The sequence below is a fragment of the Loxodonta africana genome, chromosome 8 (assembly GCF_030014295.1).
Source record: "Loxodonta africana isolate mLoxAfr1 chromosome 8, mLoxAfr1.hap2, whole genome shotgun sequence".
In the NCBI taxonomy this organism is placed as follows: domain Eukaryota; kingdom Metazoa; phylum Chordata; class Mammalia; order Proboscidea; family Elephantidae; genus Loxodonta; species Loxodonta africana.
In genome coordinates, this window is record NC_087349.1 from 81,174,530 (window position 1) to 81,190,075 (window position 15,546).

Consider the following 15,546-nt stretch of genomic DNA (forward strand, 5'->3'; position numbering starts at 1 on the left):
AACAACAACAACAAAAATTTTATAAGGCCAGTTTACATATACCAATATACCTACAAGGCTAAAAGTACATGGTGATTTTCTTTTTGAACCTTGTAATGCGCTCTGGTCACAGCTGTCGTTATTACTCAATGACAATGTCGCTTCGAATCACATGGTTTTTCATCTGCAAGCACCGCAAACACATGCTGTTGTTTTTCCTGACAGTGTTTTTATAGTCACTGCTTTTGCAGATTATCTGGTGTTTTAGCTACAATATCGTGGCAATTAGATGGGGAGGGTGATACCCACCCTAGTGATGCCACTGCTTACGGGACAGTTTCTACTCTGTCCTGTAGGGTCGCTATGGGTTGGAATTGGCTTGATGGTTACGGTTTTGGTTTTTTTATGTAGCAGAAAGTGTTTCAAGTATAAGGATACATCTTTGGATTACGTTCAAGGAACATTTTCATTCGCGTTCACCGGCAGCCTCTCTGCCTGCTCTGATCCCTATGCCAGTGTGGCTGTCAGCGTAATTAGAAATGCACATGAAACAGTGCCCTTTTGTTCAGAAGTCAAATTAAAAAGAACCTGGGAGGGGGCAGAACATGGCAAACTGTTTCAAGGAGATAACAGACTATTCTGGGCAAGGGTGGAGGATCGGTTACCCTCCTACCACCTGTACCACTGAGTATAGTGCTATGGAAGTTACACTATACATTTTTATTTGCTATTTCGTGAATGAATGGAAAAACATGAAAATTTTCAGCCTCCACTCACAAAATATTTACGAAGTTCCTCAAGCTGTTATGCAAACCTAATTATATTTCAATACCTTCTTACATTTTATCTTGGCCCCTGACGGTAAAATAATTAATCCAGGTTTTCATGTTCGCTCGTGTTTTGGTTTCAAAATAGTGCTTTGGGGGTCTGCTGTAGAATAAAATATAAAACATTCAGTATTTGCCTTTCAGATATTTCTTTTTTCAAACAGCCTTGAAAATTACTTTAGAGGACGGACATTGTCCTGGGTGGAAAAAATCTGGGGCTTTAAAATAAGAATCAAGAATATAGTCCATAACATTTAGTGAGCTAATTTTTACTACACAGCTGCCATTCATAGTGCTTAGTTGTATCACTGCTATAATGCTGATAAGCCTAAGAAATAGATTTGGGGAAAGTTTGCAGATTAATTTTCCATAAGCAAAGATATTGTCATTAAAAAATAATAATAATAATTTTTTTTTTTACACCCCTTCAAAATAACTTAATTGATTCCTGAGTCAATCAGTGGAAGGCAGTTTCTGATTCACACCCACATCTAGGCTAACTTGCATCACCTGTCTACAATTTGTTTTAATTAAGCCACTTTATTTTCCAACAATGTTTTAAAAGTAGATTGTAAATTCTTAAAATTGGGGATATACATATATAAAAAATATACATGCATATATATCCATTATTTTATGCATTTATTAATCAACTCGTAAAGTAGTATTTACTTGATGGCAAAAACTAGATTGTCTGCAGCTGTAATGCTACTGGGTTTTATTTGTTTTCCTCAGTTCCGATTTGCCGATGGACTCGACATTACACTCATGATCCTGGGATTACTGGCATCACTGGTGAACGGAGCCTGTCTTCCTGTAATGTCAGTGGTTTTAGGGAAAATGAGTGATAAACTAATTAGCGGTTGTCTAATCAGAACCAACACAAGTGAGTACAATCTTTATTTTTCTGGATTGCTGGGGACGCAAACTCATAAAATAATAAAAACCATTGAGCTCACAATACAGATTATTGTATTGTCAAACAGTATCCATATAATATACATTCAAGTCATATATTATTATATATATTGCTAGGGACTAAAGAACATCCCCCAAGAAACTATGAGCTCTTAGTGTGATAACTTTATTGTCAAACAGAATTTTTATATTATGTATTCATGTCAGCTATCTAAAATATAATATTTAGATAATTAAGAATTCTACAAATATAAATGTATTTTTAATTTACTGACAGTGCAGTATAAAAGAGCCATCTGAGACTCACCATAGATCAGCCTATCTAAGATTTCAAAGAATTTCCTATCACAAATGGTGCTATATCAGAATGTAATAGATGGCTTGGGCCATTCCAGGCCACTGTATTGCACCCGTTCAGAGTAAGAAATCAAGAATGGCTAAATCATTTGAATAAATAGCTACTTAAAACCCCTTCACATCAAGACAATTCCAACTCAGAGCGACCCTACAGGACAGAGTAGAACTGCCCCATAGAGTTTTCAAGGAGCAGCTGGTGGATTTTAACTGCCCACCTTTTGATTAGCAGCCATAGCACTTAACCACTACGCCACCAGGGTTTCCTGGATAGCTCCTTAGGATTTATTTAACAGTACATAGACATCTATGGCACTATAGAACACGATGCAGCAAGGAAGCAGGAAAGAACATGCAGAAAATCACAATACTAGAGACAAATACCCTGAATGAAGATAAAATAAATAAATAAATAAAGATAGGGGGAGAAATTTCAATCAGTGTAAGAAGTGTTTTTGTATTGCCTGTGTTTGCAAACAGCCTTCACGTATCATTGCCTCTTCAGCATTCTCTTTCAGGATTATGTCCTTGGAGATGAACTTATCCCTTAGGTGTAAGTTCCAACAATTCTCCTATGCACTGACATAGTGAGAATCCGCAGTCTTTTTTATGTGGTGGATATTATAAATAATAGTAATTTCCTGCTTGTACTTTTTTCCCCCAAATTCCACCTTAGGAAGAACCTCTGTAGCTGTTCATTATAACTGGGACAAATATCTCATTAAAACCTGGACCTTTTTTTAGACACTAACCTTGCTATGTGACAGTTTATCTCCTTCTTTGCCCTATTTGACTTTAAATACTAATTTACACCATCTTGTTTTCCATCCCAAGAATCTTTCAAGTGTCCCAGTCTTGTTTGAGTGGAATAAACCCATTGCTTCCAATGAGCTATGTGTGAAACAGTGTAGCCTATTATAAACTAATTTCCTTTATAACTTAAAAACTTTTTTTTTTCCTAACAGCAAATGATCACAACTGTAATCAGTCCCAAGAGAAGTCAAATGAAGATATGATGCTGTAAGTCCAAATGAAGTGTTAACATCAGGGTCATTGTATGCTGCTTTATTCAATACTTACAAAGAAAAAACAACTGAAAGTTGTCTGATCATTGACATTACATAGAAGTGATTAAAGCAGATATTTCCTCTTCTTCCATTATGTATATAAAATACAATTATTCTATAAGTTTTCTTCCATTCGAAAGGTTTGTAAGTTCATATGCTTTGGATTGTATTTGACAAAATGGTCATTGATAGGAAATTTGTGGGGGTTTGCATTTTTATATCGGTTTTGCCCCCAGAACTAAAGATACATGCCCTAGAGGATAAATGACAAGTTGTTTCTGTCTTCTTTTTAAATTATTTTCCTTCCAAGCTTTATAGAATATGCCATTACTATAAACTTTTAAAACCAGAAAGATTTGTGCAACAAATAAATATAATAAAATTTTATTCAGACTAACTTCGGAGATTAATTATATATAGGGGCCCTGGTGGCACAGTGGTTAAGAGCTCAGGCTGCTAATCAAAAGGTCAGCAGTTGGAGTCCATGGGCCTCTCCTTAGAAACCCTATAGGGCAGTTCTACTCTGTCCTACTGGGTCGCTACGAGCCGGAATCTGTATAATGTATATATAACATATATGTATATAAGAAACCCTGGTGGTGTAGTGGTTAAGTGTTACTAAGGCTGCTAACCAAAGGGTCGGCAGTTCAAATCCACCAGGTCCTCCTTGAAAACTCTATGGGGCAGTCCTACTGTGTCCTGTAGGGTAGCTATGAGTTGGAATCGGCTCGATGGCACCGGGTTATTGGTTTTTACATGTATATAACTTGATATAGTAAAATTTGATTTAAACTAAAAAATGTCAAGTGTGAATAATAGGTAGATTATAAGGACATTCTGTTTTTGTAATTTTATATATTAAACAATATGCTTTACTCATGATGTGCTGAGTTTCTTACTCAGATAGGTGTTACTTTAGTGAATACATTCACTGGATTTCAGTAGTGTCTCACTAAAACTCCCGGAGTCTACCGTAAACCTAAGTCATCCCTCATTCTGTTCTCTTGCAAGTGAGGCCTTCATGTTGCACAAACCCGAGGACACCCATCACACTGTAGTGACACCTCCTGGCCCATAATCCTTCGCCTGCACCATCCAATCCATTAGCCACAACTACATGTGACTGTTCAAATTTAAATTAAACTAAATGAAAAATTCACTTTCTCATTCCAGCCACATTTCAAGTTCTCAATGGCCACATGTGACTAGTGGCTACTATACTAGACGGCACAGATGTATAGCAGTTCTGTCATCACAGAAAGTCCTCCTGGACAGCACTGTCCTGGACTGCAGTGTGAACGGTGGCCCCTTGAGTTGTGCTTTACTACAGCCCCAACTTTCTTTGAGGGAAAATTCTTTATTTTAACAACTTTTATGTAAAATGTCTTTATATGTGATCTCTTGAAAACTCTTGATTAGGATCCAGGGTATTGCCTTCCACTGAATTCTAGACTTATAGTATTAAAGCACAGCTCTGATACTCAATTATGAAGCATGAGTCTCTTACCAAAAAAGGGTTTGGAATTTTAAAAATAGGGGCACCCATTTGAAAAGGATTCAAAAAGACAATAAAAGAGAGAATAAGATGGAAATAAAAAGATAGGTCTCTGTGCAGTTATTTAAAGTCCACTTAATTTTTAAAGAAATGTTCTTAACATTTATAATGCAGTATTTGTTATGCTATTGTTTTTAAAACAGTGTTTTGTTTTGGGGATATTTGAGATAACCACCAAACCAACCAAAACCATTGTCATCAAGTCGATTCCAACTCATAGTGACCCTGTAGGACAGAGTGGAACTGTCCCATAGGGTTTCCTAGGAGAGGCTGATGGATTCACACTGCCAATCTTCTGGTTAGGAGCCTGAGCTCGTAACTACTGCACCGTCAGGGCTCCACATGAGATACATGATGAAAAAATGTTCCGTTGTCAAGTGGTTTGGGAAATGCTGTAGACGGGAGTCTCTCTTGGGTACACACAGTATACATAAGCCTATTAAAGGCTCCACTTAGTTAACTTGGTTTAATACAAGTTTTTCAAATATATTTGACTATGAAACCTCATTTTTCTTCCCCAATACCTATTAACATCCTGTGGAACTTATGTTTTAATGAGCACATTTTTAGGAAACAATGCTTTATATAATTTTTTTATTTAGCGTAAGGTAATACCTCTTTTATTTATAATTATCAGGAACTGCAGAATTTTATTCTACCAAAATTATTTTCCAACTAAAATGACTCATAGCTTTATTCAATTTTAATGTTTAATGTTAAGTCCATGCCTTTGTCTTATTAATCAGAATATTCTGAAAATAAGTTGATCTTTGCTTGTTGACTCCAGATTGTAATGACTAAATAGTCCCCAGATTACTACTAGTATGATGCCTCCTCTTTTGCTGTCAAGAGTTAATTCATTAATTCTGTATTAACTTCTAAGCATCTTCTTCCCTCCTTTTTGCTGCTCTGATATGTCTAATATAACCTAAGCAAAAATGAAGGGAAAAACTAGATGACCAAGTCTATGTTAGATTAGGTTCAACTGCATTTAACATAAAGTCAATCATAATAGTGGCTTGAACAAAAACCCGTTGCCATGTAGTCGGTTCTGACTCATAGTAACCCTATAGAACAGAGGAAAACTTCCCCATAGGGTTTCCGAGGAGCAGCTGAAGAGAGAAACTTATTTCTCTCACACATAAATATCTGAACATAGGCAGTCTAAAGACGAAACATGGTTCATTAATTATTAGGGACCCAGAATTCTTTCTGTTGTTCTGCTCCACCATCTTTGCACAGGCTTCCATCATCAACATCACTCCCTGGTCCAAAGTGGCTGCTGGAGTTCCAGCCATTACTATGTGGAAGGAGGAAGAAAAGAAAGCCCCTATTCAAAAAAAAAAAGAAGTAATCCTAGCCGAGTCAGTTCTTTTAATGAACTTTGCCAGATGTTCCACAGAACAATTCCACTTACACCTAAAAATGGCCTGATATTAGGCATATACCCACATCCGTTTTAGCTGGGCATATTGCTGCTCCAAATAAAATGGGACTTCTATTTCTAAAGAAGATGAAAAGGCCAAATGTTAGTTGACAGATAACAATTAGCGATTTCTGCTGCATGAAGTTGTAGCCTAACGTGATTTCCTAATTGTTTTTAGTGTATCTGAGGGATGTTAACAGGTAATACATTAAAAGGGGGGAGGGGTATGCTCATGGTCAATTGGCTGAGACCATTTGTTAAACCGTTTCTTTGTGGTATCCTTTTTGTTTTTTTTCATATGTTCACGTGTATCGTCAGTCTTAAAAAGGGGAGGGGGCTAGGTATGCAGTGTTTCCCAAACCTATTTGACCACTCTTTTTCTTCAGAAATCTTGCCAGGTGATTCAGATCATAGATTTAAGATTCAAATCATGGGCTTTTAAACTTTCATGCTATAGAGACTGTTGGGTATCTACCTTGTATAAGTACAGTTTCTTCATCTGTAAAATATTAGTTAAATACTTCCCACATACAGTGGTTCTGGAGGTTAATATTCAGATATGTAAAGGATCTGGCATAACGTTTCCCACACTCTAAGTGCTCAATAATAGAGAGCAGTGGTCATTCAGTGGTAGAATTCTAGCCTTCCTTGTGGGAAACCTGGGTTCAATTCCCAACCAAGGCACCTTAATCGCAGCCACAACTTGTCTGTCAGTGGAGGCCAGAGTGTTGTTGTGATGCTAAACAGGTGTCAGCAGAGCTTCTAGACAAAAGCAAACTAGGAAAAAAGCCTGGAGATCTACTTCTAAGAATCAACCAGTGAAAACACTATGGATCGCAAGTGTTACAAATTGAAAATTGGCTAGTCCATTTTTCCCAGTATTGTGTGGTTGTCCACCATTTTGTCATCCGATGTGATTTTCCTATGTGTCGTAAATTCTGTCTCTATGATCTTAATAAGGTGGGATTAGTGGCAGTTATTTTAATTAGGCAGGACTCAGTCTATAAGATTAGGTTATATCTTAAATCAATCTTTTTTGAGATATTAAAGAGAGAAGCAAGCAGAGACACATGGGGACCTTATACCACCAAGAAAGCGGTGCTAAGAGCAGAGCATGTCTATAGACCCAGGGTCCCTGTACTGAGAAGCTCCTAGACCAGGGGAAGATTGATGACAAGGACTTTCCCACAGAGCCTACCGAGAGAAAAAGCATTCCTCTGGACCTGGCACCCTGAATTTGGACTTCCAGCCTCCTAGACTGTGAAAGAATACATTTCTGTTTATTAAAACTGGCCACTTGTGGTACTTCTGTTATAGCAGCACTAGATGACTAAGACAGCAAGGATAGCCCTGAGTCTAATTGGAGGGCAGCTAGCAACAATAACAACAGCAAGTGCTCAATAAAGGGATCCATTAAACCAGCCTTAATTTGCATGCAGTTTTTAATCAGAAGGCTTAGACTCGAGGGTAGCTTCATTCTCTGATGCAAAATAAATTGCCTGAGTTTTGGGACCACTAGAGTTTTTTCTAGGTCCTAGGTACTGAGTTTCTTGGAAGTCTGATTACTGAATGCATGAGGTTTTAATTGGTATGGCTCTTCGATATGGCATAAATTGGATGTATTGTTTTGTTTGTTTTTTTAAGGAATAGCCTTTTAAGAAAATAAATCAGTGCTATTACAAAAATTTCTAAATAACCTTTTCTGTTTAAATGATATTTTTATTATAGAAAATGGGAAAAGTAAAAATAAAGAATAAAATCAAATCACTGATACTCCCACTACTAAAGGATAATAAATACTAATTTTCATTTATATTTTTACAATCTTTTTACATGTGTAGGCGTATATGTATTATTTTAATATAATTGAGATTATACTGTTCATATGCTCTCTTAACAGCTTTATCAAGGCATAATTTACTTATCATAAAAGTCACCAGTTTTGAGTGTCCAACTTGATGATACTTAGTAAATTTACCGAGTTGTGCAGCCATCACCACGATCCAGTTGTAGAACGTTTCTATCATCCTGTGAAGGTCTCTCCTTTACAGTCGGTCCTCGTTCCCATCCTCGGCCACAGGCGACTACTAATCTGCTTTCTGTCTCTAAAGATTTGCACTTTCCGAGCATTGCATACGCATGAAAACATACAATGTAGAAGGGTTTTACACCTGGCTTCATCTGCTTACCAGTTACCACTGTGGAGTTCATTCTGACTCACGCGACCTCAAGGGTGTCAGAGTAGAACTGTGCTCTACTGGGTTTTCATGACTGATTTTTCAGAAGTAGATCACCAGGCCTACCTTCGGAGGAGCTTCTGGGTGGGTTCAAACGGACAACCTTTCAGTTAGGAGTCAAGCACTGAACGGTTTGCGCCACCCGAACACTCCTCTTTCACTTTGCATAACGTACTTGACATTCACATGCATTGTAACATGTGTCAGTAGTTTGTTCATTTTTATCGCTGAGTAGCAGTTCATTCCATTTGCCCATGAAAACAGCGGTCAAGAAATCAAACAACATATTGCGTTGGGCAAATGTGCTGTAAAAGACCTCTTTAAAGTGTTGAAAAGCAAAGATGTCACTTTGAGGACTAAGGTACGCCTGACCCAATCCATGATATTTCAGTCGTCTCATAGGCATGTGAAAACTGAACAGTGAATAAGGAAGACCAAAGAAGAATTGACGTATTTGAACTATGGTGTTGGCAAAGAATGTTGAATATACCGTGGACTGCCAGAAGAACGAACAAGTCAGTCTTGGAAGTGAGGAAGGCCAGACTTCGTCTCACGTACTTTGGATATGTTATCAGGAAGGACCGGTCCCTGCAGAAGGGCATCATGCTTGGCAAAGTAGAGGGTCAGCAAAACAGAGGAAGACCCTCAACGAGATGGATTGACACAGTGGCTCCAACAATGAGCTCAAAAATACCAATGATTGGGAGGTTGGCACAGGACCAGGCAGTGTTTCATTCTGTTGTACTTAGGGTCACTATAAGTTAGAGCCAAGTCAACGGCACCTAGCAACAAGTAACCATTGCAAGGATATATTACATTTTGTTTATCTGTTTACCAGTGGATGGACATTTGGTCGGTTTCTGTTTTTGAATAATTCCTCTATGAATATTGATGTACAAGTCTTTGTGTGGAATATTTTTTCATTTCTCTTGAGTAGATACCTAGGAGTGGAATTGGTGGGTCATATGGTAGGTTTATGTTTATCTGTTTAAGAAAGTACCTAACTGTTTTCTAAATGGTTACACCATTTTACTTACCCCCCAGCAATGTATGAGGGTTCCAGTTTCTCCACAACCGTGCCATTCTAGTGGGTGTGTCTCAGACACCATGAGACAGAGTCGACTTGATGGCAACGGGTTAGTTGATATGAAGTGCTCTCATACTGTGGTTTTAATTTGTATTTCCCTGGTAACTAATAATGACAAGCATTTTTTCATACACCTTTTAGCCATTTATATATTTTCTTTGGTAAAATGTCTATTCAAATATTTTGCCTATTTATAGTTGTTCTTTTTGTCTTCTTACTATAGAGTTGTAAGAGTTTTTACAAATTCTAGATGCAAGTCCTTTATCAGATACATGACTGGCAAATATTTTCTTCTAGTCTTTTCATTTTCTTAATGGTTTCTTTTGAAGCACAAAAGTTTTAATTTTTTAAATTATTTTTTATTGTGTTTTCAGTGAAGGTTTACACAGCAGTTTAGGTTCCCATTCAACAATTTCTATGTAAATTGTTCAGTGACATTGGTTACATTCTTCACAATACGTAAACGTTCTCATTATTTCCATTCTGGTTGTTCTGTTTCCATTAATCTAGTTTCTCTGCCCCCTTACGTTCTCATCTTTGTTTTAAAGTCATTGTGGACCATTCGGTCTCATACAGGTGATTTTTTAAAGGAGCACAATACTTATAGATGATATTCACGATTTTGTGAGCCAGGGTGTTATTTAGCAAGTTTTGAGTTTTGAATTCTGGTTTATCCAGTTTTATGCATCCTGATTTTGAATTTAAGAATTCTTCGTTTAATCCGGCCATAAAAACTTTCTCCTATGTTTTTTTCTGGAAATTTCAAAGTTTTAGCTCTTACAGTTAGGTCTGTGATCCATTTTGAGTTAATTTCTATGAATGGTGTCAGGTAACAGTTTAAATTCATCTTTTTTACACATGGATATTCAGTTGTCCCAGCACCACTTGTTATAAAAACTATCTTTTCTCCATTGAACTGAAAATCAATTTTCCATAAGTGTAAAGGTTTATTTCTGGATTCTCAATACTGTTCCATTTATTTGTCTATTCTTATTCTAGCACTACTCTGTCTTAATTACTGTAGCTGTATAGTAAAAAATAAAGTAAAATCAGGAAATATAATAAGACTTCCAACTTTGTTCTTATTTTTAAAAATTGTTTTGGTTATTCTGAGTTCTTTACATTTCCTTATAAATTTTAGGATCATCTTGACAATTTCTGGGAAAAAAAGCCTGCTGGAATTTTGTTAGGGGTTGCAATAAATCTGTAGACCGGTATATTAAGTCTCCCAATTCATGAACATGGATTGTCTCTTAGTTTATTTAGAACTTCTTTAACTTCTCTCAAAAATGTTTTGTAGTTTTCAGTGTATAAGTTTTGCATTTCATCTGTTCCTTTGATTTTGTAACTCATTTTCCTCTTACAATATTGTGTCCTTCCAATGCACTAGAAAATTATCAAAACAGCATGATTTTTAATGACCCTGTAGTGTTCTGTCATGTCCTTGAACAGTCCCTCTTATTAGAAAACACTGATTTTCCCTGGTACCACATTCTCCTGGCTTTCCAACTCTCTCACTGAGTATTGGCTATTCTCACCTCTTCTGCAGGCTCTTCCTCCTCAACCCAAACTCTGTACATTTGGAGAGTCCCTGAGATCAGTCCTTGGTCTTCATTTCTTTCTTACCTACAGTGCATACTACATTCTCTCTCTCTCTCTCTCACTCTTTCTCATTTTTGCCAGCCTATGGGTCATTTTTGGTTTAAGTAAGTAGCCATTTCCCCCTCTTTCTAACTCTTGCTAACTACTAATCTACTTTCTTTTTAGTCTCTGTTTTAATTGTCAAGTATAAACTGATGACTTTCACATTTGCATCTTCAGCCTAGATCCCTCTCCAGTGCTTCAGACTCTCATTTTCAACTTCTACCTTGATGTCCACTTAGGTGTTTAATAGGCATTTCAGACTTAACATGTCTTAAACAGAACTCATGGCATCCCCTGTGAATTTGTTCCTCTCCCATATCCACAAATGGGACCCCATTCAGCCAGCTTTTCAAGTCAAAACCTAAAATTATTCTTGATTTCTTTCCTTTTATTTCTCATGTCTAGTTCACTGACAATTCCTATTCATTCTGCTTCCAACATATATCTAGAATCTGTCCACTTCTTTGCAAGTCAGCTGCCACCACCCTCATCCAAGTCCCCATTCTTCTCACCTTCACCTCTTAACTAAATGTCCTGCTTCCATTATTGTCCCCTGCATCCATTCTCCAGAGAGGAGCCAAAGTGATCTTTTCAAAAAGTTAATGGATAAAGTCACCCCATGCTTAAATCCTCCAGTAGTCTTCTGTTTCTCTTGGAATACAATCTGAACAATGCACCATGGCCAAATACCCTATGACATGACAAATTCTTCAGCCTCATTACTTCATATGACTTTGGACTTATTTTATTCTTGGAGCATGCTAAACTTTTCCCCCTCCTCAGACCATTATGTTTACTCTTCTCTCTCTCTAGAATTCTCTTTCTCTTGCTCTTTTTATGGTTGGCTCCTTTTCATCTTTTGGATACCAGATAAAATCTTACTTCCACAAAGAAACTTTCCTTAACCACTCTACTTATCTGCACTAGCTCTCCCAACCCACGTTTCCCATCAATTATTCCATGACTTATCCTTCATAGAGCAATACAAAATTTTTTTATTTGTGTATGGCCTGTTTCCTTCCACCAGAATGTAAAGTCTTCAAGGATGGAGACTTATGATCTTGTTCATGACTGTATCCTTAGCACCTCACACCTAGTGAGCACTCAGTAAATGGTTATCAAATGAATACATATCTTATATGGTCTCTGCTTAGATATTTAGATGGTTTTCAGCTTTATTATTAATGCTACAGTGACCATTTATATAGCTTAATCCTTGTACGTATTTCCTTAGGTTAACTTTTAAGTTGAATCTTTAATTAAGTGGTATGTATATATGTAAAGCTTTTTATCAAATGCTTTTGACTACTATCATTTTTTTTACGCTCTTGTTCCATGTGCAGATATCTTAATTACATCCATCTCCATTGCAACTTTTTCAAGTTAAATTATTAAAAACATTGAAGGAAAATATGAATAACAAATCAGTTTTGAACTACTGATTTCCACTAATAGTGTGAGGGTGATACTCTAGAGAGCAGGGAAAATGAGATTATTACAGTCTTTCTTGTGGCTGTTTATTTGAGTTTTTTATACTTCCTAGCGTCAATGCTTCCAATCAAATAGTGTATTAGATTTCTTTTTTATTAACAAGGGAAAAAAGTTGTGCATCAGTCACTCTAACATTTACAATAATCTTTTTTCAGGTTGACACTGTATTATATTGGAGTAGGGCTGACAGCCTTGGTTTTTGGCTACATGCAGATTTCTTTTTGGGTTATAACTGCAGCACGGCAGACCAAGAGAATTCAAAAACAGTTTTTTCGTTCGATTTTGGCACAGGACATCAGCTGGTTTGATAGCTGTGACATCGGTGAACTCAACACTCGCATGACTGAGTAAGAGGATAGATGTGTAGCACATCCATTTTGTTTATATATATGACGGATACACGGCTTATTAATTTTATTTGCTTCTTTCAGGGACATCAACAAAATCAGTGATGGTATTGGAGACAAGTTTGCCCTGCTGTTTCAAAACATGTCTACCTTTTCTATTGGCCTAATGGTTGGTTTGGTGAAAGGCTGGAAGCTGACCCTGGTGACTCTGTCCACAGCTCCACTTATCATGGCTTCGGCAGCAGTGTGTTCTCGGGTGGGCAAATGGCTAATGCAGTGTTGACTGAAAGCAGGAGAGTGAACTGGATGTCTTGCTGAGTTCATCAGATAAGAATTTCTATTCATTTTTCATGTCCCAGAATACAAAGGAATTATATACCACGAAACGCTTTTGATTTTGTTCATCATTAATCACCTCTGTATCTTCATATTATTTGACTAAAATATGGTTTGTTTTAATATCTTACTAACATTTAAGAAAAAGAAAGAACTTCCTCTTCATTTAGCAGCCTAATGAAGCTGCAAATAATAGCCTGGGTAAAGTACTATGCCATTATACATTGGATGATTAGTTGTTGCTACTGAGAGCCTCTCGTGTTCCAGAATTTCCAGATAGGTTCTGTAGTCGAACAATTCCTTAACGGTAGGATTGGGTATTTAGACAACAAATCTTTATTCACTCTGACTTCTAATGTTGAACTTAAAACCTTTGTCAAAATCTCGACTGCTATCTTTTTTGAAATGAGGGCCCCTCAGGAAGATTACCCATAGTTAGCATGTCACTAAGATCAGAGCCTTAACCGCCCAGGGAAGAGAAGTAGGAAAGGAATTTAACAGGAACAAGAGTGGGGAATCTAAATTCTGCTATTGTAAAAACTGATCGTGAAGAGAAACCAAGGAAAGGTCAACGTTACTCAGATGACTAGAGATACCAGGTAGATGGTTTCTAGCTTCTTTCAATTCAATTTAATTAGGCAAACATGTATTAAATACCCATTGAGTTCAAGGCATTGTGCTAGGTGCTGCTTCCCTTCCAGTTATATATTATAGGAATAATTATCTCTATTAAATACATTCAGAAAACTGTATTTCTGAGCTCATGCCACCTTCTGATTTCAACAGCTATCTGAGCATGCCTTGCATAAAATTAGCTCCTATTAATGGAATGTTTTTGGAAAGTGGATAGATTTGCTATACAATATTGGCAATAGTTACAGATTCGACTCGCAGCTATGAAGGCAATGTCCCTGCTGTTCCATTTCTCTGAACTCTTGTGCTAATTACTAAACTTGAAAGGATTAGTAAGTGTGACATAGAAAACCAAACCAAATGCATTGCCATCCACTGGAATTCCGACTCCTAGCTACCTTATAGGACAGAGTAGAACTGCCCTATAGGGTTTCCAAGACTGTAAATCTTTATAGAAGCAGACTGCCACATTTTCTTCCACGGACCAGCTAGTGGGTTTGAACTGATGACTATTTGATTAGCTGCAGAGCGCTTTAACCACTGTGCCACCAGGACTTCTTAGTGTGACATATAGTGGAGGAAATAATTAAAACTCATATATAGAGATACAGCTTCTCTGTTTTGTTCTCTTTATTAAAAAAAATAAAAAGCTCTTTTAGAAGATGGGTATCTTTATTGGTTACAGTGTGAAAGGTTTGATTTGGAAAAGGATATCATGGACACAGTTCAATTTAGGTGCCTGGTTGGAAATTAGTGAGCCTGGTTTATCTTGACTTGACCTGTTACTATGTAAAAAGCCAGGCTTCCATAGGGTATGGCTCACAAGACTGTGGCAGGGAGGGGAACATGATCCTGCATATATGGGGAGGAGGGGTGTTTACCCCTGAAGCTATTTTTGCAGAAAGTCATCTGCCCAGTAAATGCTTCATCTTCCAACACCAAGAGGTGAGATTTCTCAGAAAGAGGGGAGAATATTGCTCTCCTTGATTATAGGTTGTCGTCAGGTTTACCAAATCTCTCAAGATTGGAAACTGAAAAGCCTGGCTTTTTACATAGTAGTAGATCAATCTACGCCATTGCCATCCAGTCCATTCTGGCTCACAATGACCCCATAGGGTTTCCAAGGCTATAAATCTCTACAGAAGCAGACTGCCACATCTTTCTTCCACAGAGCTGCTGGTGGTTTTGAACCACCAACCTTTCGGTTAGCAGTCGATTGCTTTAACCACTGTACCACCAGGGCTCCTTAGTAAAAAATGAAGGCAAGTCAAATCAGGCTCACTGATTTCCAGCGGGCACCTAAGATGAACTGTGTCCATAATATTCTTCTCGAAATCAAATCTTTTGCACTGTAACCAGTAAGATATCCATCTTCTAAAGGACGTTTTTTTAAAAAATAAATAAGTAAGTAAAGAGAACAAAACAGAGAAACTCTACCTGTAGAAGGAAATATATATATATATATATAATTTTGAAAAATATATATAAATATATTTAGATTCTTGGTTGGATTAGGCTGAGCTCTTTCATTGCCTACGAGACTTAAAACACATCAATTAATAATTTTGGCCACTAGTTTCCTCATTTGCAAACTGACAAAGTTGGGACTAAATGATATCTAAGTACCTTTCCAATAATAAAACTA

The 15,546-nt window shown here is 37.1% G+C and overlaps 1 protein-coding gene across 1 annotated transcript in view; it reads left to right on the plus strand.

Moving 5' to 3' along the window:
* Nucleotides 1–15,546, plus strand: part of ABCB5 (ATP binding cassette subfamily B member 5) — a 104,414-nt gene that overhangs the window by 3,978 nt on the left and 84,890 nt on the right. The window contains exons 3-6 of the mRNA XM_003407086.2: nt 1,542–1,692; nt 3,044–3,098; nt 12,741–12,932; nt 13,017–13,188. Coding sequence (XP_003407134.2) covers nt 1,542–1,692; nt 3,044–3,098; nt 12,741–12,932; nt 13,017–13,188 — 570 coding nt within the window. The remainder of the gene's footprint in view (nt 1–1,541; nt 1,693–3,043; nt 3,099–12,740; nt 12,933–13,016; nt 13,189–15,546) is intronic.